The sequence below is a fragment of the Grus americana genome, chromosome 22 (genome assembly GCF_028858705.1).
Source record: "Grus americana isolate bGruAme1 chromosome 22, bGruAme1.mat, whole genome shotgun sequence".
Classification (NCBI taxonomy): Eukaryota; Metazoa; Chordata; class Aves; order Gruiformes; family Gruidae; genus Grus; species Grus americana.
In genome coordinates, this window is record NC_072873.1 from 2,575,326 (window position 1) to 2,600,214 (window position 24,889).

Sequence of the window (24,889 nt, forward strand, 5' to 3'; positions counted from 1 at the left end):
TGCACATAACTGTCTCCTCCCTGGTCCCTCTGGAAAGTCTAATTCAAAGGATTGAATTAGGAGCATGTTTACAGATCTCAGGTACCAGCAATCCATAATTCACTAATGTAAGGAACAGGGTGAGCTGTGAATGGGCTCAGCACTGCAAAGAAACAGGCAGCTGTGCCATAATCGGCACTCAGATAATAAGGAACAGTTTTCTTCTGCAAAAGCTATTTGCAAGCTCTGCCAGGTTGCACACTGTGAATCCAAGCTCCAGTTCCCCAGCAAATCACAAGATGCTCCCCAAGGTGTTTTCCACCCCCCCTCCCAGGGTTCCAGACTCACCGTACCTGATGGTACTTCTTTAAGATGTTGTGCATCTCTGCTACATCCTCGCTCGACACTGCCTTAATGACAAACCTCCTGTCGTAGGTGGTGAGGAACCGGGCCCCACATCGGCCCTGGCTGTCACTGTTCACTGGGGCGCTTCGTGTCACCGAGTTCTGAGGGAATCAGAACAAAAAAGTGGGGAGGAGAGGCAGGAGCTGCCACCTCCTTGGAGAAGAAAGAAGAGCAGTCTTGGAAAGCAGATGAGATGTGGGTGACCAAGGCCAGCTCCACAACCTGGCTCTGGAACAACAGACATCCCAGGGACTTTGTGCTCCACCTTTGTAACTGTGACAGTGTCCTGGTCAAGCATCAGAGCACACTTGCAAACACACTCCAGTCATGACCATTAAAGAGCAAGCATCCTTGAGTGTTCACCACTACTGAGGTTAACCCAACTGTTCGGAAGTCTGGACACAGGAGTTTAGAGCTTTCATCTGGGCCTTCTATTTACCTGTTTTACTCCAACACCTGGCATGCATTTTTGAAAATGTTTTTTTTACTAATGAGTTATTAAGGAGGCAGTATACACAGACCAAAACTTCTTAGCATTTCCTCCTGGAAATCTAAGAACTGTCAGCATATTTCCAAGATTTAAGAAAAAAAAAAAAAGAACAAAATTAATTAAATGGCTTGCCTCCTTTTCCACCAAAAGGCAGCCTAAATTGGCAAAAGTCTCGTTGTTTGGGAATTCTTTACAGGTCACCCTGAAAGCAAAAGCCACCATCAGCCTCTGCAATTCTTACAATTGGACGAAAAGGATTCTGAGTATAAATAGCTTGGTTGTTTGTCCAACAACCAGCAGCATCTGTCTTTATATCCCTGTCTCCACCCTTAGCAACGAAACATCGCAGCTTCTTTTTATACCTGCGGCACAATTGCAAAATCCCAAGTAAACTGCAGAGCAAGTACCTACTGTGTTCCCCGAGCCACAACATCAGCTCTTTGTCCTGATGCCTCTCCCCAGGTAGGGGGACTTGCTGTGAGCCTCATCCCACTGTTAGTCCTGTTCTTTGCACCTTCCAGACTAACCCAAGCAGGTCACCAGTTTTCTGCTTGTCACCAGTCTCAGCAACTGCCTTCCAACTCCACAGCCTAGTCACCAATGTCTGTTCAGAAGCCATTTTGTCAACCAACAGTATAAGCTCTCCCTAGCGTTTCCTTGCCACTGGCGCAAGCAGATGGGGAGAGCTGAGCTCTGAAACACAGTGGTACTGACATCTGGAAAGTGGCCTTTAGCTGAAGGTAGATGTGTCTTTCAGGATTTCAGGGCTGGACAATGCGTTTCATGATGTATTTTCTTAGTTATACTGTTCTCTCCTTCCCTCAGCTCTCTGAAGAGCAGACAGCAGAGGGAGCCTGCTCTTCTGCAGACGCAGACGCGCAGGCGAGCAGAGCCTGCTGCGAAAGAGGGATTTACCATGTCACGCTGCAAGTGAGCCGAGAGGTTTCCTTTCAGAATGAAGCATTTAAAGGTTTTAAAACTTTAATGAAGCAGGGGAAAAACTCTGCTCCTGCCAATGGCTTTAGAAATCGTCAGGAAAATAAAGGCAAACAAAAAAAACCCCCTTGCCTCTTGCTGACATTTGCAAATCAGTCTGTGCTACACAGTTTAATCACCCCTAACCTCAAAACCACAAAGCTTTTCTTCTAGAGGACACAGGAAACAGAAATCGTGACCACATATGGACATTACCAAATTCACAGCCCTTAGGTTTACTTTGTTCCCTTCCTGTCATTCCCACCCCTTCCACAGTTCAAGTGTTTATCATCCTGGCTCGATTCCCAGTCAAGCCATCACATTTTACCCACCTGAATTAGCTCAATGAATGTTCTCTGCTTTCTGTTCTAGCTGGACACTTTTAAAGAGCCAAATGGCCTTACCTCAGAGATGGCAGAAGTAATCATTCAGAGCAACAGGTAAGTTATCACAGGTAAGTGATAAAACAGGTAATGAGAACCAACAAGATGGTGGGTGCTTCTATGTAAGTTACTTCACATAGTTCTGATCATTTCTTAAAAGAAATTGAGGAAAAAAATTCTAAAAATATTCTATAGCGGATGGACTGGGAGAAAAAATAATTAGGAGCTAATGACTTCACTGCATGCAAGTACGTTGAAGGGTATGGAGGAAGCCAGGACATAAAGTAATTCCCTGGTACAGCCAGCCCCCAGGGCAGGGTGTTGCTGGCCAAGCAGTCTCCGAGCCATACACAGCCTGGCATGAACTACTGTCAACCGACCAGGAAGCAATGGTACTGCTTCTCCTGGCAAAATGCCATTGGTGCCTAGAGAACAGGCCTGATGGTAAGAGGGAAAAAATAAAATTAATAATCTAACAGGCATGTGCTCGAGAAAAGCATGGACTGAGCAGCCATGTCCTGAAAATGAGAGATCTTTCATCATAAGCAGAAGAGATCTGTGTGCATAAGTCCCAGCTCACAGGTAGTTACAAGGCACTGGGCATACACAGGCACAAAGAACAGCACCTGCCTCCTAACGCTGGGCTCGGCTCTATCTCTGTCAGCAGATGGGCAGTCACCCAGGCCAGAGCTGCGACAGGCAGCCACGAGGCAGCAGCCAGCATTTACTATTCCTCCTGGGGATGGCTGGCCCCTTGCAGAAGAAAAGCAAACACGACTGTCAGTTCTGCTCGAAAAAACGTGTCTCACTTTGAGCAAACGCCCTCAGAGTGCCCAGCATGCCTGAGAGCAGGCAGCAGAGTAGGATGGGCCCTGGCAGCCACGAGAGAGGCAAGTGAGACACAGTTATACAAAGAAGCCCCGAACCACCACTCCCAGTATCCTCAGAGGTCACCCCTTCCCACAGGGGGACCAGATGCTCTCCCCTTGGCCTGGCAACAAGGGGCAGAGGATGGACTGCCAGTGCCACACATCTGCTCCTTGTCCCATACCATAAGACCAGAAACTGGATTAAGTAGATCCCGTGTCTCAGCGGTGCAATGAGCCATGCAGCTGGAGTAAGAGAATGGATCTCTTTATTAACCTTGAAACAGGGTGAGATCAGTCAACAATCTAGATATAATCAGGGAGAATTTTGACACGCTTGCGGAGGGCATACACACAGACATATGTGGACATGGGTACACACACACTCCTGAAGGAAGCAGTTTGGTGAGATTAGCAGGAACAGCTTTGCTCCCATCTCCTCTCCCCACAACGCAGACAGCAGGGACCATGGCTGGGCTTGTACAAGAAGCAAAGAAGGGAGCGAGCAAGAAGCTTGCAGCACTCATCCACCGCTCCAGCGCTAACGTGCCTCCCTGGGCTGGTGGCTTCCAGTGAGTATTTTAACTGAAGCCCTCAACCAGTCAGTGCTGGCACGTTGCCAGCCCTTATCAACTGCAACGGAGTGTCAAAGATACCGGGTTTAATTACTTAACACTCAGCCTGCTAAAGGCCACGCAGCTATCAAAGCCACCCTCTTTTTCTGCGCTGGCTTTTCCCTCATTTAAGAGGTCTCTAAGCAGCCTGCTACTACACATCTCCTGCGTGCGCAAGACTAAGAGCTGTGTGTGGAAGGGTGGCCCTGCTGCAGCAGCAAGAGTTGCGACATCTCTCTTTCACTGGATTTAAGCCCAGCGATATTAATACAAGAAAATGTCTCTCCCCTCCAAGGCAAGCTTGAGCCTCTGGCCTTAGGGGACACAACCCAAAGCAGCCGCCACTTTGATAAACCCAATTCAACAGCACCAATGCTTGGCACACGCACTTGGTTAAAGCAGCACCCGAATCTGTAAAAACACGACAGACTCATTTTCCTTGCAGATGTTCTGCACTAGATCATTGTTATCCTCCAGCTCCCGCCTGTCTGCAACCATCTGCTGCCTCTTATTTTATGCCTAGACTCTAAGTGCTCTGGAGCAGGGACCATCTTTTCATTCTGTAATTGCCCAGTGCCTGGCACAGCAAGATCTACTCCATTGCTGGAGGCCCTCAGGGTTATGGCAAAACCATTCAAACCATGATTATAAGCCCAAAAAACCAGACCATACAAGAATGTTGATATCGTAGTTTCTCTGCCAGCTTGGTTACTCTGACCTAGGGAGAGGTGTTAGGAGGGCAGGGAGAGAAGAGACAGTACCTGGTAGTCTTGATCATCAATCCCAAATCTTTCTCGGAGGTTTCGGAACACCAGTGGACAATACTCCTTAAATTTAAAGCGACTTGGCAAGTTTTCCCTAGGGCAAAACAGAAAAGATATTCTTGTGCAATGATCAGCTTGTGAAATCAAACTCAATTCTTCTCCCACTTCACTGCTAACCCCCCCAGGATATCCAAGCCCCCTCCTACCTACAAGGGCTCTAGTCTGCAAGTATTTACCCTCATCAGAGTAGCTAGTTTCTTTGGGTATCAACAAAAGTCATCTGTTCATACAAATGGTTGTAGGATCCAGCTTTTGACTAACAGGCTCTTTGGATGAGGATGTCAGTCTTACAGAACAATCTCCCCTGTCACAAGCACAGATTTGACAGAATAATTTCTCTCTTTCCTCCTCCTTTGTTGCTTTGTTCCGTTCAGTAACACAGCTGCCCCCTGCAACACACTGTTACTGTTTAAGATGAAAAGCTGGAGGAAAGGGGGGGTGCTCTGATTTCAGATCAGATCAGATCACTCGTGCGTCAAAAGAAAGGTCAACACAAGACAAACCATCTCACCCAGAACGCAAAGGAGAGGGAGTGAATCAGCTCCAGTCTGGCATGTTCCAGACCCAAGCGCTACAGAGTGAGCTTTGCTGCCAGGCCTCCCCAGAGCACAGCACAGTGGACAACAGACATTCCCCGTTGCTGAGGGATGCTGCATCCACTCCCTACCCGAGCTCTCATTCTGCCCGATGGGAAGCAGCAGAGAGGATGGTCCTGCTTGGACACAGTGGGAGATTTTGTCAGCTCATTCTCAATGAGAATCCTTTGCACCAATACGTGGGAAACTAAAGTCTACGTAGGAGAAGAGGGAAGAGCAGATACTGCAAATTGTAGGTGCCGGAGAAGACAAACTTCTGAATCACACTCCCACTCTCAAAAGCTGATCCCTGTGAAACTTAGTGAAAATGAAGCATTAATCAGGGAGCACCGCAGACCTACACACACACACACACAGAGCCAGGGCGGGGAACACAGCTCTGAGCACCAGTCACAACCATGGCTCTAAAAGGGCTTCCAAAAATGGATCTTTTGGGAAAAGGAGAAGGGGGTAACTCCACACAAACCCCACAGGCCAGGGGGACAATGCAGCTTCATGGCTGCCTCCTGCGAACTGTCTCAAAGAGACAAGGGAAGCTAGCAGGTCACGGAGATCGAACTCCTGCCCTCTCCTCCATGGTCTTGGGATTTGGCTTCTGCTGGTCAGGACAGGACACCCAGACAGGGCACAGTAGGAGTCAAAAGACACTCCTGCATCAATTTGTGTTTAACCAAGGTGTGCAGCAAACTCCAGCCCTAGGGCTTTGGACAACTTACACTTTGTGAACTCTAAAATAGTCTTCTACCCAGTCCAGTGAATATCTTTGTGTAAGTAGCTTTGTTTTTAAGTAGTGCCACTTCTGAGCTTGGCCTTACCAGATTTGTCATCACTCAAACCATGTAAACCAAACCACAAGACAGCATCTCAGTGACAGACTGACCCTTGCCGCGTCCTGTTGAGTGGTCTGGGCAGGACACAGACTTGGGGCATGTGTCCAGCCATGCCAGATCCTCTGGGCATTATAACAGGGAACAAACCAAAAGGCCTTCAACACCCAACCGCAAAGAGCTCTAAATTACAGAGACAAACAAGTTGGGAAGCACCTACTTACTTGTTGAATAGATGATTGTCCACCTTAATCTTACTGTAGGCTTTAAAGTCATCAGGCATTAACATGACAGGGACGGGAACATTGCTGAGTTCGTTGATCTAAAAGAGAAAGGAAAGAGAGACTCAAAACTCCAGTTCCACTGCCCTGCAGTTACTGTCAATGGACTTACAGGGATGCCAAATAGCCTGGAAGCTGGTTTTGAAGCAATACAACCCATTAGGCTTCCAGAGCAACTTCCTGTGCTGAAGCAACCTGGACAACACTGTGGTTACAAGCCACAGAAGCATCTCATTCAATCATGCGGTGAGTGCTCCCCCAACCAGCCTCAGCTCTTTCATCTGTTCATCTTCCACTGATCATACAGCTTAGAATTGAGACAAATCTACAGACCAAGAAACAGCAGATTTTAAGTTTTAAATAAATCACCTTTGCCTTTATAGGAGGTGTTGCATCAGCCAATTTCTTAACTATTTCTCACTGTTACAAATCACAGATTACCAAAGTCTTCAATGTGGCCAGCCAGAACAGACTCTGGGTAGCTTTGGTGCAGCACAGTGCAGCTCCCCTGTGGATGCTGTTTCTATGCCTGCTGTCTCTTGTTGCTCTTATGCCACCTTCTCTAAAGGGATGAGTCACTCCACTAGATTGTTTTTGCTCCTTAGTCATGTGTGGCAAGCCACAGGAATATAGGGAAGCAGAAGAATGAACGTTCAGCTACTATTGTACAGACAGGCTCATGCTACAGCACCCAGCAGTGAAAGCATCAATAGTAAAAAAAAAAAAACAAACCCAAAACCAAAACAATTCCACCTCTGGACTATATCTGGCTATCCTGCTCCAGACAAACCGACGCACTGACAAGGATGTGCCAGCATTCAAGAGCAGGTCAAGAGCCAGCACGTTTCTGAGCTGCCTTTTCTGAGGACAGCCCCAGTATCATTCATTCACACGGACTTCACAGGAATCACATGAGTCCCATCTAACTGAACTGCTATTAACATGCTGGATTTAGGAAGCAATTTCATTACAACCCTATTCCCATAATTACTGTGCCAAGCAGGTAATGCTGGAGAGAAGCAGACAACACTGGCAACAGCGGGGTTTGGCTAGGATTCAGGTCTGGGGTCTGTTCCCAACACCAACATCTTAAGCAGGTCAAGTGACTTCCAGCACGCTTGGAAAGCACGCAGCATTTCCCTGCTGACTGGAAACAGGGTCCAAGCCGTCAAGCCTAAGGAAATAGACTCCAGTTCTGGGATTCCCCGCTCCTTGTGTGCCACAGGACACACAATACTGTCCAAATAGCTGCTGCCACATCTCCTCCAAGGAGGCAGAGATGAAAGGAGGCGTGAGGCCGTTCTGCAGTGGGATCTGTGGCACAGTTCAACTCTGCAAGGACCACAGAGGTCCCAGCTCCGGAGATGCACAGTGAGCTGTCTAATTATATGAGCAAGCCTTTGACAAGGTACGTATTTTTCACATCCTTTCTCCATCATTACCAATGAAAAAACAGACCAGATTTAACAAATGTCAGACTGGAGAGAGACACATACACACTGCACAGAGAAAAGATGACTATTTTCAGAGACAGTCATCCCACACAACAGATAAGCGGAAAGTAAACCGGCCACCGCTCCGTTACGAACAGAGATGGTGTTCTTTAAAGCCCTGCCCAGTATTTACTTTACAGCAGCACCGAGGAGCATCAAGCACTCCCATAAAGTGCTTTGGGATGTATGGAGAATGACACACAGATGAATGAATAAATAATGTCATATGCCTCCCGTCATCTGTAATCACAATGGAGCAGGGAGTCCAATACCCCCCCCCAGCTTAAGCTAAAGGCTCAATGCTGCACTGAGCCGCTCCTCGAGCGGCAGCTAGAAGAGAGGACAGGCAAGAGGACCACAGGTGAGGAAGAGATCTCCCAGATCCTGGGGTCCAGGTCCCAGCTACTGCAGGGAGCTGTATCTGAGAGCCCCATGCAGTGATTTCCCCTCAGGGTGAAGAGAAAACAGCTGTATGAAGAAAGAGGCGCTGCCTCCAGCCACTAATTATTGCTGTCTAACAGGAGGGGAAGCCCGACAGCACAGCTCCTTAGACATGCCTGTTCTCAGCCTTCTTCTCGGCGGTGGGTAAGGCACAAACAAGCTATTATCAGCTTGTTCCAGAGCGGAGGAAGGGTGCTGACGGCTGAGAGGGAACAGCGATTTGGAGATTGTCTCCTCCCTGCCAGAAATTCAGACACAAATGTTAGCAAAGTGAGATGTCAAGACGTCTCTGGGTGTCCTCATTTCTGCCAAAGCAGAAACCTCAAAGCAAATGTTGTACCTGTTGCAAGTCTCCTGACTGGCAGAAACGGTGCGCCAGGATACCTCGTCTCATTTTAAAAGATGCCCCCATTCTTCCCAAGATACAAGTCTGACAACAGCCAAAAAAATCCCCCCTGCAGAAGCCTTTCCCCTCTTTCAGCTGCGTACAGCAGAGCTTTCTGGATGTTTTGGGATTCCGGCTCTAGAGGAGATGGGGAGAAAGGAGGGATTTGTGCTAGGGACCAGAATTGCTGCCAAAGAGCTGACCTGGCCAGTTCTAGCCCCAGGACTCATAGCCTGCCCTCCACCACACAAGGCAGCTCTTGGTCAGATGGCCACTGGGTCTTTGTTCCTGACACCAGTCTGAAAGCAGTCTGGATTTGGTTAGGTTTGCTGTTTTGTTTGTTTGTTTTTTAAGCAAGAGGGATGTGCACTGTCTGCTCCCACAGTAACTACTCCCATGCTTGACACTTTCCTCATGATCCTAAAGGGAGAGGAATGAAAAGGCCCCCCCACTGCCTTGGAAAAGGCATATCCCAAACTCTCCCTTCTCATAGTACAACCCTCAGCATCCAGTGCCCCCTCCTAAGGGTTATCGGGCCAGATCCTACAGCATGGTGCCAAGTGAAACCCTAGGAAACCTTGCCCAAATGAAAGCAGCGGGCAGCACCGCTCTATAGGGATCCTCTCCTGTGCTTATCATGGTGGAATCTGAGCAGCCTCCGAGAGCAACGTGACTAACGCCTGGCACATGTTTGCTCTCTCGCCTTCTCCCCAGGGAGAGGCGTGTAGCAGGAGATTATATATAGCAGAGTGTGTGTCTCTGTGTATTTATGCTACAGAAGGCAAGGTCACAGCAAGGTGCATAGCAATGAGGTGCCCAGTAACCCCTGGCTCCTGGGGAGCCCGTTCCCATGGGTCTGACCTGCCTGTCTCCCACAAAGAGATGTCACCCAGCTGTAGAAAGTTTGCCTGTATCTGGACCTTTGGAGATCTCTGGGGCTGGTGCTGGCCACAAGATGGGACAGCGAGATCTTGGACTTGGTTCTTTGTTCTGGAAGAGACAGCTGCAGAGAGCAGAGGTGCAGCAGCAGACAGCATCCCAGTCACACACCTCGGTCGCTCACCGCAGGGGTCACGGGCTATTTTGAGAAGCACAGCAAATGCGAAAAGCAGACTGTACAGCAGTCTGCTCCTGGGGTATTTCCACACCTCCACTACAAAGGCTTAGAGGTTCCCAAGGTGGAAAAAGTTAAGAACAGCTAATTCAGAGCACAAGCTCTTCAGGCTAGGGATCTGTCTCCAGACCCAGCACAATGCTGGTTTTCTGTAAGCCATCCAGCTTTTTAGACCTAATCTGCTTTTGAATCCTCTGGAAAATAAGCCCCTGTTTTTGCACAGTCCTCTTATGCCAAGAGTCTTCTATTCCCCCACTGGGTAGAATGCACAGGCGACCTGACAAGGACCACTCCTGGGCTGAAAGCACCATTAAGAAGCGCATTTTGCCACTGCCACCTGCATTTTACAGCAAGACAAGACAGTGGTCCTGCCCCTCCCCAGGCCAGAGACAGCGTGAATGGCACATGCCCGTCAGCCTCACAAAAGACTCAGACACGCTCTAGGCTCGGAGGCTCCCAGTGGAGCTCAGAGGATTGAAAACCAAGACACATTTTAGACAAACCAATTGACATCTTCACTAGGCAACAGCAGGGGCACTAAGAAAGAGATGCTTCACATTTCTCTGCTGGTTTCACCATATTCTGAGAACAAAGGAGGCATTTCCCAAGCAAGGAGAAGAGCCCAGTGTTTTCGGAGGTCGCCCTGGTGAGAAGAGGTAAGGCAGCAGATTGCCTAGTATGTCAAAACAGCCACAATCCCAGCAGGGAAAGACAGCCGGATGTCACTGAAGAAGGGACCAGGGCTTGGGGCAACAGCAGTAGGTGAGGGAGAGAAGACCCTCATGTCTCCAAAGCCGCAATTGCCGCCCTCCTCCTCCATTTGCCCAGCAGCCTGAGGAACAGCAAGCTCAGCTCCGCTGTTTCTCCAGCCCTCCCCTTCCCCCCCCCCAGAAGTGGCCGGGCCCTTCATCTTCAGTCAGCAGAATTCATTTTTGCCTACGTCGCTGAGAAGTCTACAGCCACCCCTGGCTTTATAGTGCTGGAAAAAATACCACCTCCTCTCTGTCTGTTAAGCTTGTATTTCCTGGTCACTTGAATTCTTGAGCAACACCAGTCAGTATGATTCTGGGTTTATCTGCAGTTGATAATTTGTCTTTCCCACCAAAGCCAATTCCTTTTTCAATAAAAGACACATCAATATTCTGTGTCATTCAGGGACAGCTGTTAGAACGAATGGGCCAGGCATAATTTTGTTTCAAAACCTGACTGTAGCCTCAAAGTGGCAATTACCATTAGTAAATTGATGGGAAAACGCAATTTGTTTACTAACAAGATCCAGATGATGGAGTGTGTGAGTCTACTCTCTAGGATTCTTTACAACAGGAATTTGCTTAGGAAAATAAAAATACTTTGTTCCTCTCAAAGCCTTTCAATCAGGCATCTCAAAGTACTTTGCGAGCATTAGTTAAACTTTATAATACTCTGGGGAAGTAGGCAAAAGACACACAGCAAAATCACTTTAACTAGCATGGAGACAAACCCACATCTGCAGCAAAACTTTGCCGCTGCTTAGCACAGTACAAATAGGCAATGGTTTGAGGAAAAAAAAAAATACTGTTTTCCATGAATTAGAGCATGATTAATCAGTATCCAAGCTAACAAAACCCCCATGCAATGCTATGGAAGCATGAATCTTGTAGTCAATAATTTCTATCAGCGCTCTGGGGACACCAGCATGCTTTAAGAGGAAAAAAAGCATCCCCTAGTGACAGCGAACCCACCTCTTCCCAAACAAAGTACTTTGAAGCCTGATGGAAAGGACTCCTGCATCCTGATGGAGCTGCAGCACAACGCTGTGTGGCCGGCAGAAGAATCAGCCAGTGCTACCCTGCTGCCCCAGCGTCGCAGGGCAGCCTGTCACCCATCGTGTCAGCGTGGCCTCAGGACCACTGGGAAGCATGCGTCCTCCCAGTCCACTTGCAGGTAGGCAGACCTATCACTTCCCGTGGTTCAAACAAGAGCTGAGGAATGGAAAGGTTAAATGACCTACCCACAGTCAGTGGCAGAGCAGGCAACTGAGCCCCATTTTCCTCGCTGAACTACCCAGGAAAACCTTTTCTCTCCATGTCCCAAGAAGGAAAAGGGCTTCTGGAATCCCTATTTTAACAGGAGGTCCCACGATGAGAAGGTTCAGAGCCACCAGCCTCAATCATTAACACGGGCTATCATGGCCATCGCCATATGCTGCACTCTCCTGAGGTCAATTAGAGCCACAGCAGACAGCAAGAGTTGGAAAGGACAAATACATGCTGTTTACCCTGTGCCAGTACCAATTTATAGGACTTCAACATTTGATATGTGGCAGATGCTGCTCTGGCTAGAATTAACATGGCAACACCAAAAACAACACTGCAGAGAAGGGAGAAGCGTGCTGCAAATCCCAATTTTGCTATTTCACTTGAATACTAAATAGCTGTGTTTTGTACTGGCTGGCACCACTCCTAAAGGTCCTAGGAGATCGGCTGGTGCTTCAGCCAGTAACGGGAGCCTCTGGAGCGCAGGAGGCTGCCTCAGGCAAGATCCACACAGCCAACAAAAGAGATCTACCCATTTCAACAAAAATGGGATTTGTTTATGCCTACCCCCTGCCAACATCCACAGAGCTCCAGGGATCATTTCCAGCTGCCACCTAGAGAAGCATCACCACGGCCCATATGAACTCGACTGTTCATTTGATGAGCAGAAACAAGAGTCACTTCTTCAACACCCCCCAAACTCACTGGGATCCCAGTGCCTTGTATAATCAGCACCTTACAACCGTTTCTATGGTTTCCGGAGCATCACGCCACGCTGCCGTGTTCATCTTGCTGTTCAGTGCGAGATGGCTTCTCCCTTCCAGAACCATCACAACTTTCCCTCTGCTGCTGGCAAGCTCCCATGCACACGCGTCCAGCCGGAGCACGGAGAACGTGCATGGAGCAACATGCACATAACCAACACTGAGGAGCTGCATCTCCTCTTCCAATGCCATTACAACAGCAGTCACAAGCAAAGCTTCCCCAGGAACCATCTCCACATTTGCTGAATTTTACATTGCCTTACAGAAAACTCAGAAATCAAGGGTGACCCTCTGCAACTCCACTTACTTTTCCTATCTGTACGAGTTCTCCCCTCCCCTCCATGGTTTTCTAGTTTGAAATTTCGTTGTTGGACGAATACCACCCACGCTTGGCCCTGCTTACACCAGCCACAGCCCCACCCTGATCCCGATTCACTCAGTTTAAACACTGACTGGGGACCACCAGGACAGCCAAGACCCAGCTCGCTATTTAAACAGAAATGCTTAGAACTGGTGTTCCAGAAACCAGTTCCTGTTCTTGGTGTGCTAACATCATTGCTCCCGATGCTCTCCAGACCCATCACTGCCTGTATTCACACCAGCTGCTAACAAGCTTGTTTAAACACAAGGCAGTGCCGAACTGCTGCCAGACTCAGTTAATGGACTCAAGGGAATTTCTTCAGTCAACAGAAATGGTGGATTGCATAAAATGGTTGTTTGTTTGATTTGTCCATGAAAAAGTTCATCTCTAATGCAAGCATTTTTGACAGAATCTTCCTGGCACAGCCTCGTGGTTGTGCTGATAGATGTTTTCTCCCCCTCCTACTGCAGGGATCCCAAGGCAGGGCTCCACAGACACAGCCAAGGGATTCATCCCTCCTTGTAAAACCGTGATCCAGAAGCCAAACATTAAACAACCCCCCAAAAGATTTCTAACAAAGTCCAAAGGTACTCCTGAAAATATTCCTCAACTATCCAGACCCATCTGCTGGAAGCACATAAGCAATTCCACTTCCCATATAACCAGGGCACCACCATCATCTCCCAAACGCAGCTGCTCATGTGTTGAGCAAACAAAGCCACCTCGGCTCGCAGCCTGCTCTGCAGCGTGGCCACACCAGCCACCAACCCTTTCAGGCACTCACAAGGCTCACCCAAACGCAGACTGAGATCGGTGGCAGAGAAGTGGAGGAAAACAACCTAGCAAGAATTAGTTGGGAAATCTTGGATGTGTGTCCAAGGGTGAGGAGGTCACAGCTGAAATTTTCTAACCCCCTTCCCAGCCCCTCAGAATACCATCCTCCTCTCTGGCAGCAATTTCTTCATAATGTGCATCCAATATAATCTCATTACTAGCTTAGCGTTCATACAGAACTGTCGGCTTGCCTTCCTCCCTTTGCCTAAATATTTCACAGCCAAGTGCTCCAAAAGTTACATTATCCTGATCCAGTGCCTAAAAAAGTTGCCAGATTCCTAGCACCCAGACAGCTACCAAAAAAAAAAAAAAAAAAGCTAATTGCCACCAAGCAACAACTGTCCCCAAGAGGCCACAAATGAAACTCAGAAGAATCCCACTAATTTCCATTTCTTCAGGGCTCCTAATAGCACCACTGATCAAAGCCTGATTAAATTCATTATCGTGCTTCCTGGGCAAGGCTCTGAGCAGCAAGCACTCGGAACATCCTTTGACTCAGGAAGACAGCACTGTGTTGAACTACATTTGAAAGCTTCCACTCCCTCATCGGGCTAGCTAGAAATACAATTCTATTTTTTTGTGTGTTTGTGTTATTTGTTTCTGCAAAAATTAAACCTAAATCCCTTTCACTCTCTAGGAAACATCCATTAATCCACTGCAGAAATAGGTGTGTCAGAGCATATTAATTTAGGAAGGGATGAGGTTTCTGAACTGACCACCCAAATATTCTCCTAGGACAGCATCCATTACCCACATCCACGAGAGCGCAGTGGTAAATCAATCCTCCCTTCCAGCATGAGATTTGTGCCTGCCGTCACAGATGAGGGAGAAGTTTCCAGAGAAAAATAGAAAGATGGTCTTAGGAACCTCCAAAGGAGGGGGATCAAACAGCTGAGCCTTCACAGACATTTCCAAGGGACCCTCTCCCAGCTCCCTCCTAAGACTCGTGCCAACAACTGCCCAGGGAAACGTAGGCCGAGAGTCCGGGGGACAAACGTGGCCTGAGTTCTGGTAGCTGAAGCCTAAAGTCAGAGGGAGACAAGGTCGGACAGATGTGGCCAAAAGACCCTTTCATATTTTGGGATGGAGAAGAGACACCTGTAATTCCCCCCATACAGCCAAATGAGGAACAGGACTGTCGCTGTGCGCATGGGACCTCCGGGTCACGACACGTGGGAGTCCCCTCACCGCAACGGGGCCACAGGGACTGCCTTGAGCGAGAAACCCTGGGGCTGCGACAGGGGACAGCGCTGTGGGTGTCAAACGAGCATCCTCAGGGCCTCCTCTGCCAGAGAGGGGGTGTGACAGGGCAACGGCACCCTACACAAAGGGACACGCACCAAAATGGCATCGCTCCCCCTCGCCAGCCCTGGGAAACACAGGGGAGGGTGTCAGGGAAAGGGATGCAAGCAGGCACGCTCTGGCAAAGAGAAGTCCAGCAGCGGGGAAGCCTAAAGCCTCCCCAGGCATGAGGAAGGAGCTGTCTGGGAGGGACGCCCTGATCCCGGGGGGGACCCAAACTGCCCGGAGACAGGGATGCTCTGGGGAAGGAGCTCCAACCCCAGGAGAAAGGCACCACCAGGGACAGGGACACACGCGGGAAGGAGCAGACCCCATGGAGATCCTCCTCACAGGGCGGGCATCCCCCGGGCCAGGAGGATGAGCCTGACACTCCCTGGGAGCGGGAATCCAGGGAAGGACTCGGATTAGGGAACGGATGCCAGCGGGAGGGAAGGCTGCGATTTAGGGGGAAAGCGGGTGTGGGGGACAGAGCCCGATCCGAGGGACGAGGGCCCTGCTCTGAGGGGGGCGGGACAAGGCCCTGCCTGAGGGAGAGAGGACAAGGGCCCGATCGGGGCGGAGGGGGGGGCGAGGGCGCTCGCTGAGGGGAAGGGCCCGCGGGGGTGGTGGTGGGGGGGAATGAGGGCCCCGTCCGGAGGGGCTGGGGAGGGCCCGCTGCGGGCCGCGCTCACCGTGTGGTTGGCCCCCCACATGAGGACGCTGAGCAGCGGCTCCGAGGCCCGGAACAGCTTCACCTTCTGGCACACGAAGTGTTTCTTCTTCGTCTTGGTCTTGCTAGCGCTGAGGGCCGAGCCCAGCGCCGCCCCGACGCCCCCCGCCGACGAGCCCCCCGCGCAGTTCGAGGCCATGGCGGACCCGGACCGGCAGCGGCACCGGGAGCCGGACCGAACCCCCTCCCCCGGGCTCCCCCCTACCAGCGCCTCCGCATGGTTCCGCCCGGCCCGGCACACGCCCCCCCGCCCCCCTCCCTCAGTGGTACCGCCCGCCCCTGTCAGCCCCTGCCCGTTGGTCCGGTCCGGCCCGTTAGCTTCCCCCGCGCCGTCCCCCCGTCGCTTCCGCAGTGGTTCCGTCCCCGCCTCCTCCTGCCCCCCCCCCACCCCGCCCCCGCGGTGGTTCGCTCCACCGCTGAGGAGGAGCCGCCACGGCCGGCCGAGCCCGCTCCGGCCCCGCTCTGAGGAGGCGCCAAAATGGCGGAGGGCTGAGGAGGTGGGGAGCGGGAGGTACCATGCCCTCGCCGAGGAGGGGGAGCCTCGGATGCTAAGGAGTGGGAGCGCGGTGCTGGCCGCTGGCTTTCCCCGACTTAACCTGCGGCAGGCGCGGCACGAACCGCAGTACGGCTTGGGCTGAGAGAAGGAACAAAGGAAAGGGTTGGACGGAGGGAGAGGGAGAAGGGAACGAAAGCGTCCCTCCCTCCTCCTCTTCCCGAAGATGGTCTCGCCCAGTTGGCGTGACGTACCCGCCTACACCACGCCCCGTTCTGAACGGGCCAATAAGCAGCAAGGCGCCTGGAATTATGAATGGGCTGCTATACACGTCACAGCCCCTTTTAAAGGGCGAGGAGAGGGGGCCGGGGCTGCGCGGGGACCCCCCTGGAGCCCACCCGGGGCCCGGCGGCACCGGGGCCGCATCCTGCGGGCTGGAGCGGGTCAGGCGCCGGGACAGACCCGCGAAGGGACTGCTACAGCCCGTGACAGCCTCCCGGGCCCCCAGGAACCCTCCCCTTTGACAGGGAGCCTTACCCCTGCCCCCACACCCCCAAAAGCCACAAAGAACATTTAAAAATGACAGTAAAGTTTCTTAATTTTTCAAAAAAAAAAAAATCTACACTGCTGTACATATACACATTACTTACATTACAAAATCCCAGAGAAATATTTGCTGTATCAGCTATGCTCTGCTCATTTCCTTTCCCTTCGAAGCAGCTTCCTTTGGGTCAAACACCATTCAAATCTGCGAGCAACCAAATAACGGCTACAGATATTTTGCAGACTCGTCTAACACCGCCCTCCAAACCCACACCTGAAACGGTGACAGCATTGAGCAGTTTTCCGTCTGCCACTCATGTAGTTTTATCGAATTCCATGAAATTAACTCACATGTGAATTTGTTCTGTTCCGGTATTTAAGGACTAACAAAACTAGATCTTTTTGCTCTGTCAAATAAACTTGGACAATCTGCCCAGCGTAGAAAGCAGTTACCACCTGGCATAATCTGGTAATAACAATATACAAAAATGATATCAGTCAAGGTGGAGAGAGAAGGAAAAGATCTGGCAATACGTTAAAAATAGAATACAAGGGCTCACGAGTTCTCCAGCAAAGGTTTGCTTGCAAGGTCATACTCATTACAAATGTATTCACAATGCCAGAAGTCCAGAACACGCCGTGGGCTGCAGCACAGAAATCCAGCACCTCTTTGGGAGATGGTAACTGTTCCTGGAGAGAGCAGTGAGTCTGCGCTGGAGGTCTCTCACCTTTGGGAATAAGCGTCCATTTAACTTCTGCATGGGAGCAGAGGAAGAACCAAGTTTCATCTCTGCATAAAGTTTTTTTCCAAGGCAGCGGGAGTTCTCTGAAGGGAATGGATATTGCGTTTCACTCGATCTTCTAGGGTGGAAGTAGATGCGCTCTCTAGTTTTAAGCGACTGCAGAAAATTGAACCAAAGAAAAAAATCAGAATCTCATTCCAAGCATTACACCATTTCTAACAGGATTCGCCATTCCCAAGTCATCTACATAAATTAATCTAACATAGAAAATAGCAAATTATTTCCTATTAAAATCTGCACTGAAAGAACTGAGTACCTCTTAGTTTGGCTTGTAACAGAGTCAATGCCTTATTTAAGGTGAGCGCTCAGAAATATATCTTCGGTAACTCTCAAATCTCCCCCATCTTCCAAATATAACTAACCGTTAATTACAAATGCATCCGTCACAGGGGACTCGGTTGCTTTCTGTGAAGCAAACGAGGGAAAAGCAATGCGTTCCTGAACTGAGGGCAGCGGTCCTCTGGGAGTCCGAATGCCAGAGCTCGTGCTGTAAATGACTACGTTAGCTACAGAAGGGATCCCCGTGACCGCTCCCTTTCTTTTACGGCTTCAGATCACACTGCTGTGCTTTTCTGAGTGATCTCCTCCTGCCCGTCTCCCTTTTCAAACACCGCGCCGATAAACACAGTTTGTCAGCTCAACCAGTTTCTTCCGCACGGGGAAACACACAAAAATCCTTCTCCACAGGAGATTTTGCTCATGGAGAAAATCTGTTGTGATTTTAAGCCACCCTTGAGTGATCCTAGCTTTCAGCAACTTCAGGAATTAGCGTACGTTCTCTGATTAATTTATAGAGCCTGGAAAACAATACACTGCAGCAACTCCAAAATACACAACATTGGCCACAGGATCTCTCTCACACCCCACTGTACCTTCTGGAAGGCCTTGTGCCACTCCAGTTTCCTTTGCCTGTCGTGTACAGAGGGGTCTGTAAGTTATCACGTGGGTTTAGAAATTAGAAATGGTCTTATTTTTTTGTTGAGCACAGGTTTCAGTCCCACAAGCTCTTGGCACACAGACTCCTGGTGGACTTGCAGGCCTAGAACTGTTTTGAGCTCCTAAAACCAGAGAACTTTTTAGTATTTGCATGTAAAACACTACTAGGCCTTTCTACAGGATGGCAAAAAACCCTCTGATTACTGGTTTCTGAGTCTGACTACCAAGGCCATCAGAGAAATAGCGATCTTTCAGGTTAAGAAGAGAATTTGGGAACAGTAGATGTCACCAGTTCTACCGTAAAACACAGCAGAGGTGGAACTCATACCATAATCTGAAGCATCTCAAATGTTGAGGCCATCACTCACTCTCAGAAGCTGTGGCCTGTATTTCCCTTGAATGAAAAAGACAATAAAGACACTCACTTGAAGAACTTCCCATCTCGGGAGTCGAGTTTCTCCAGCTCTCGCTCCAGCTCCTCCTCCTTTCGGTGTTTCCTGAGGTTGTTTGCTCTCTCCTCTTCCCGCCACTTGGCATTTTCCATCATTTCCTGGCGTTTACGCTCTAGCTCCTCTGGAGAGATCTTTCTATTTGTGTAGAAAACACCACTGCTGTGAATCAATAGCACACTGGGCCCCACCCCTCTCTTGCTTTCTATTCTTTAAGATGATTTACAATCCCCAAAATTAGGGGTATTTAACATGGTTTTTTATTTGGTAACCAATCAGCAAAGCTTGTAGGTACATGTCAAACTGTTCTGCTTCACCACGCCCTAGCAAGAGTCTGTTTTCTCCCTCTTTGCAGCCTTCTTGTTTGTAATTGACTGGTAAGATGATGCTGTCAAGGTCATATTTTCCTGATGACAGTGAAACAGAATGCTTCTAATTAACAGTCCATGGAACAAAGACTGACTTCGCATTACAGCCTTGCACAGTGATGCGAGACACATGGACAACCAGCAACCACGTGAACTGCTTTGGGAAGCTGTCCAAGGCGTTAACTAACAATCAAGTTCAAGAGCACCGAGGCGAGCACTTTAGGACCGTCTGCCCAACTTTCTGGACATCCGATCCAATCTATTTTAGTTAACAGAATAAAATTTGGTTCAGATTACACCCAGCTGTTTCACAATCACCAGGGCAACTTCCATCCAAAAGCACAGGGACAAGATCTTGCTTACCTTGTGTAACCCGGAGCATGCTGTCGCCGATAGCTCTTTTTAGGGGAAGGGCTTCTAGCTCTCCCTTTCTCCTCCTTGCTATGTCTGTAACCCAGAAATACCCTTATCAGGCCGGATGAATATACATCATCACACCTCTAAACTTTCCCTGGATTTTTTTTGTATCCGTTCTGAAACCAAGACATCTCCTGGAACTGCAGGACTGTTACCTGTCCACTTCAAAAACAATCCTCATGACTCTTGATATACTGTAAATTTCCATGTATTTTTACTCAGTTTTAATTATTTCATCAGCAAGCAATAAATACCTGGACCTGATTTTATCAGCATTTAGTAAAGATAATTCAGCAGTTATAAATACCCTTTAAAGAGAATTGGTAGCCCAAACAAAGCCCAGTCACAAGCAATACCTCAAGGCTGCACCTAGAAAAGTGTCCCAAATGATGAGGGCAGTTGCAGATAGGAGTGAACCTGTGTGCTTCTGCACTCTCGCTCAACCACGCAGCTCCTGTCTTTCCACCCAGAACTGAGCAATAACGTGGCCAGAACAGTGAAGTGGTAGAAGGAGACTCAGTACAAGGGATTTTGATTCTAGAGAACTCCCCCCACCAGCAGCTCGGGGTTTACATTTTCCAGGTTAGCCACACTCACTGTTTGCTGTGCCTAGAAGGAGACCGTGACCCCCTGCATCCAGACTGTTCCGAATTCTTCTTGCTAGAGCGTCTCTGAGGAGAGCGGGACTGGCTCCTGGATCTGGAGCGATCCCGGTGCTTGTGGGGGGCCCTCTCCTGGCCGGCAGCTGGAGAGCTCCGAGACCTGTGGTCAGAGTCCCTAACCTGAAATTGAAAAGCATCTGTTCAGGAGAGATGTCTTGTCAGAGCAGAACAACAACGTAAGGCCACAGAGGAGACCTCACACTAGCCTACATGCAGGAAGGTTTGTGTTTACTTATTCTACTTCCCAGGTTCTTATTAACACCCGTGTCTGAAAAGATAATTTCTGTAGGACGTTCAGTAAATGAAACTGCCGACACAGCCAAGCAGAGTATTTGACCTGATGTGTGACTCTGAAGAGAAACTAAATAAAACTTAACTTGAATTCAGAGCAGACAAAAGTCCTACTGGGATCTGAACAAATTTAGTTTCAAGGCTTAGATGGCTCCAAGTTGAATCTGAACTTTACTATATCACGTCGCCCTCACGATCTCTTTTACCCGGTGAAGCAGTTGCAAACAAACCGCCAAAACTCTCGCTCTTCCCTAACTCGGGGCACTTGCTACTGAAAGAGCTGTGCGAAACACATGCACTTACTTGTAAGCCATATCCTGGGACTTTGGCAGGAGCAGGTTTCCAGGAGGAACTGTTCGTCCTCTTCTGAGACCTAAAGAGAGAACAGAACAGTACTTTTGAAGCATGTGAAATTCAAGAACGTTTTTTAACGTTAAAAGGTCATAAAAATAATTTAACGATGCAAAACCAATAAAGTAACAATGCAGAAACATTTAGGCCAAGTCAGAGCGTTAATCAGAAAGATAAGACTCAAAGAGAGGTTTTGAAAAAGACATGAAAAACAGATAACAGGAAACAAGGTATTTTTACAATAAACCCTCAAAACATACTTATTTTTGCTTCGCTCCTCATCACTGCTGTCACTTTCACTGCTAGAACTGCGACGCCGATGTTTCTTGTGCTTCTTCTTCTTCTCTTTCTTCTTCTTCTTCTCTTTTTTATCTAAACTGTTTTGCAGCTATAAAGTAAAACACCATTTCATTAGTAATAATTACTGTCTCCACATTTGTGCAGTCAATATCACAAGGCAAAGCAACAGAGTTCTCTGTGGAAAGGCTCCTGAAACAAAACCTAAACCATTTAACAAGGTTCTCTCCCAAAACTAAAGAGCTTAATGGAGTCTTCCCTAGCGTCAGTTTGGTACCAGTGCATGTCAAATCCTATGTCTGCAATCACTCTGTAGTACTAAATCAACAATTAATCACTGGCTAAAAAAAAATAAAAAATAAAAAAAATCAAACCCCCAAAACACACCAGAAGAGCAAGAAGAGTAAAATAACACTGAATTTGAAAGGAAGAGAAACTAATTCCTGCTGAGAGACTGATAAGGAGCCTTGTTCTATTATATCAGGATTATAGAAAGCTGAATTTGTTCTAGTTTTCCATGAAAGAGTCAGGAAACAGAACTCAGCTCCTTATCCTAAACAATACTAATTTTGACCTATGATCTTCTCCTTGGTTCAGTGTATTCTGGGCTTTGAGTCTGTAAAGGAGTACTGAGATACACCTACCAATTCTTTGATTTTCTTCATTTTAACAGGATTATTCAAAACTTCTCTCTTCTTTTCCTCCTCCCTCTTTCTAAAGCAGAAAAAAAAAAAGTATTTTCAAACAACTGAAAATATCATATTTTCATGAAAGATACTGATCAAGTGCAAGCTCTAAAAACATATAAAGCAGAAAAACAGCCAAGTTTTGAACACTGAATAAAATAGATCCAAGTAAGGAGAAGTCTGTCATTTTCTTCTCCACTGAAGAGTGCAATTTGTAGGTTAAACAAAAATCTGTTCTACTGCCATCAATCTGCCTACAATGCTAATAAACACCTGAACTCTCAGAGCAGAGCAGATATATTCACATACACATGAAAGGCTGAGCTAAGTTGGTAGAAACGAATCAATGCGGAGTAACAATTGTAAATATAACCATATAACAAATATAAATAAACATTTATATCTATTTACCAATTTACAGCTAGATGATCTATATGTTGATCATCAGCTCTTTCAGGTGACAAAATCTTAGATTAGAAATCAAGCCAGCAAAATTCTCCAAAAGCAGCAAACTGACGCAAATATGTTATTTGGCGTTAGGTTGCTGTGTCTAGAACACACAATCAAAATCCTACTAGTCATGGAAGCGGCTGGTGACATCTCTGCTGCCTACAGCCTAGAGCTCACCAACAGGCAGACAACGCTTTGACAGACTCAATATCAGACTTTACAGAGAAAAATAAGACTGCTCTTAGCAAGTTGCTAATACTGATGCTTTGCTCCATTTACTACTGCTTTCAGCTCCACCTTTAGTACCTTATCATGAAAAGTGGATCCTCTCGGATTTTGTTTGCCATGTCCAAGACAGAATTGGCCCCTGTCTTGGCAAAAATGGAGCCTGGGAGAAGTCCTGTCTCGTTGGAACAGCCCGCGTCCTTGTCTTCTGTCTTCTCAAAGACGTACTTGTCCACAGGGCGACCCATAAGATATTCCTCTCTGTTCACCATACCTCCAGGACCCTGGTACATCCACTCCAACTTTTCTTCTCTTTTCCTATTGCAAACAAGACCATCTTATTTTCCTTCTCACAGTTCTAAAGTTGCATTTTAAGGCACTGGCTGATGTTGGTGAGTGGAAACATTTATGCATCAGAGATGTTAAACCCACGGCACCCATGGGCACCGGGAGCACCCACAGCACCTCACCAGACAGTGCTCAACGTCAACAGCTGGTAACCGCCAGTCTGGTGGGCACCAGCACCCCCTCACCTGACAGTGCCCATGTCCTCAGCGTATCGCTGCATCTCCTCCCGTGCTCGCTCCTCCTGCAGCTCCCGCTGCAGCTCCTCGATCTTCTTCCGCTCGGCCTCATGTTTCTGCTCGGCTTTCCACACTTTCTCCACATTGCGCAGGGTCTGGGGGTGCCAGCTCTTCTTCAGGTTCTGCAGGACGGGGGGGAGACCGGACCGGGACCGTTAACGAACGCCCACCTTCCCTCACCCCCGGACTAGGGGAAGGGCCCGCTCAGAGTCGCGCTCGCCCGCAGCACTTCTGCCCTCGGCAACGGGGCCCGCACAACGGGACGCGCTCCTTCCCACCCCGCCGAGGCCCGACCGCACCGACGGCCCCGCTGCCAGGGGCGGGGAACGGCCGCAGGCCCCGGAGAACCCGCGCGTCCCGGGACCGTTGCCGCCTGCCAGCGAGCCCGAGCCCAGCCCGGTGCCCGGAGCCCCGAGGAACACTCCCGGCCCCTCCCGGCCCAGCTCAGTCCCCCCCGGGCCCGGGCCCGTCCTCACCAGGTCGCCTCCCCCCATGGCGGCGGGCGGTCGCTTCCCCCGCGGCTACCGGGCCTGGACGTGCGTCATCACGAGGCGCCGCGTCGCCGCCGGCGTCTGAGCCGCGCGCCTCAGAGTCGTCACTTCCGCCGCAGCGCTGAGGGGAGCTAGCAAGATGGCGGGTGAAGGCGGCGGAGCGCAGCAGCGCACAGCCGGCCCCGGGGGCCCGCGGCGCCTACCGATGCCGTTCGGTAGGGAAAGAGAAAAAAACCAAAGCAAACTACAACAAGCAAACCCCCGAAGCATTTCAAAGACTGGCGTGAAAGTCCCGGGGAAAGGAGCGGGCTGAGCGGAGCTGCGGTGTCCCAAGCGCCGCCGGTGCCGTCAGGCCGGTGCCTGGCGTAGCTGCGAGCGGGCCTGCAGGTCAGTGGCATTGCCAATGAGCAGCCGATGGCCCGAGGGGGTATCACTGAACCTGGGGTGTCCCGGGCAGAAGCTCTCCCCTGCTTCCCGTTACACAAGGGCGGTCACCCGTTGAGCAGTTCCATTGCCTCCGGCGGTGGCCCCGGGCCGGGGTTAGAATCGGTGACCGGTGACCTGCTGGATCCCGACCCGCCAGCCCCCTGCGCCACAGCCCAGCGCCGAGGGCACAGCTCAGGGGCAGAGCGTCCGGCTGCGGGTCCCGAGGTCGGCAGTTCGAGCCCCGGGGCCGCCGGGCAGCCACAGCTCCCGCTCCGTAAAGGACCTGCGGGCTGATGTGGGCATCACCACCCCCCAGCTCCCTTCAGACACATCTCGGCAGAGATCCCCTCCTCGAGAGAGCCATTCCACGCCTTGTTCACAGCGTAAATGAACGGCAGTTACCCGGACAGGAAAAACTGGACCAGCAGCACTGAGCCTGAGCCAGCTGCTTTGTGCCTACGTGCAGGCTTAGGGAGAAGTGAGGCAGAAACGCCAAACCCTGATGCCATGCTTGGCCGACCCAGGGATTTCCAGGACCTCGGAGGGGGAAGAAGGTCTCTCCAGAATCCGTCTGCCTGGAGATTCTGGAAGAAGAAAGGGTGGAAAAGTAACTAAAGAGGGGGCACCTGAAGTTGTTCAAAAACATTTTTCTCTCTCCAGGGAGACAAGTGGTTATGTCCACTCACCAGAGTCTTTCACTTCACAGCCCCCTCTGCACCTCAAGGTGCCTGCCAAAGGTTGCACATGGACATAAAGAGG

At 49.6% G+C, this 24,889-nt stretch overlaps 2 protein-coding genes across 17 annotated transcripts in view; both read right to left on the bottom strand.

Annotated features, from left to right (window-relative positions):
- The window catches only part of PIP4K2B (phosphatidylinositol-5-phosphate 4-kinase type 2 beta), a 27,294-nt gene extending 11,405 nt beyond the window's left edge, over window positions 1-15,889 (bottom strand). For 5 of the 7 annotated variants that reach the window (XR_008573944.1, XR_008573945.1, XR_008573942.1 and 2 more), the window contains exons 1-4: window positions 15,621-15,833; window positions 6,184-6,281; window positions 4,474-4,570; window positions 333-485 (exon numbers count right to left, since the gene is read on the bottom strand). Coding sequence is in view for 1 of the 7 variants with exons in the window: in XM_054801975.1 (XP_054657950.1) it covers window positions 333-485; window positions 4,474-4,570; window positions 6,184-6,281; window positions 15,621-15,797 (525 nt within the window). In the remaining 6 variants the exon portion in view is untranslated. Of the gene's footprint in view, window positions 1-332; window positions 486-4,473; window positions 4,571-6,183; window positions 6,282-15,620 lie in introns of all 7 variants that reach the window. The other 2 variants (XR_008573946.1, XM_054801975.1) reach the window with 2 other exon arrangements.
- CWC25 (CWC25 spliceosome associated protein homolog) overlaps window positions 6,198-24,889 on the bottom strand; it is a 29,197-nt gene continuing 10,505 nt past the window's right edge. For 6 of the 10 annotated variants that reach the window (XM_054801977.1, XM_054801982.1, XM_054801980.1 and 3 more), the window contains 10 exons: window positions 23,690-24,714; window positions 23,163-23,335; window positions 22,711-22,947; window positions 21,913-21,982; window positions 21,232-21,359; window positions 20,924-20,993; window positions 20,265-20,449; window positions 19,614-19,697; window positions 18,859-19,020; window positions 16,724-17,593 (listed from right to left, as the gene is read on the bottom strand). In XM_054801977.1, coding sequence (XP_054657952.1) covers window positions 17,479-17,593; window positions 18,859-19,020; window positions 19,614-19,697; window positions 20,265-20,449; window positions 20,924-20,993; window positions 21,232-21,359; window positions 21,913-21,982; window positions 22,711-22,947; window positions 23,163-23,335; window positions 23,690-23,707 — 1,242 coding nt within the window. In that variant the 5' untranslated portion in view covers window positions 23,708-24,714 and the 3' untranslated portion in view covers window positions 16,724-17,478. Of the gene's footprint in view, window positions 6,282-16,723; window positions 17,594-18,858; window positions 19,021-19,613; window positions 19,698-20,264; window positions 20,450-20,923; window positions 20,994-21,231; window positions 21,360-21,912; window positions 21,983-22,710; window positions 22,948-23,162; window positions 23,336-23,689; window positions 24,715-24,889 lie in introns of those variants that run through there. The other 4 variants (XR_008573948.1, XR_008573947.1, XM_054801979.1 and 1 more) reach the window with 4 other exon arrangements.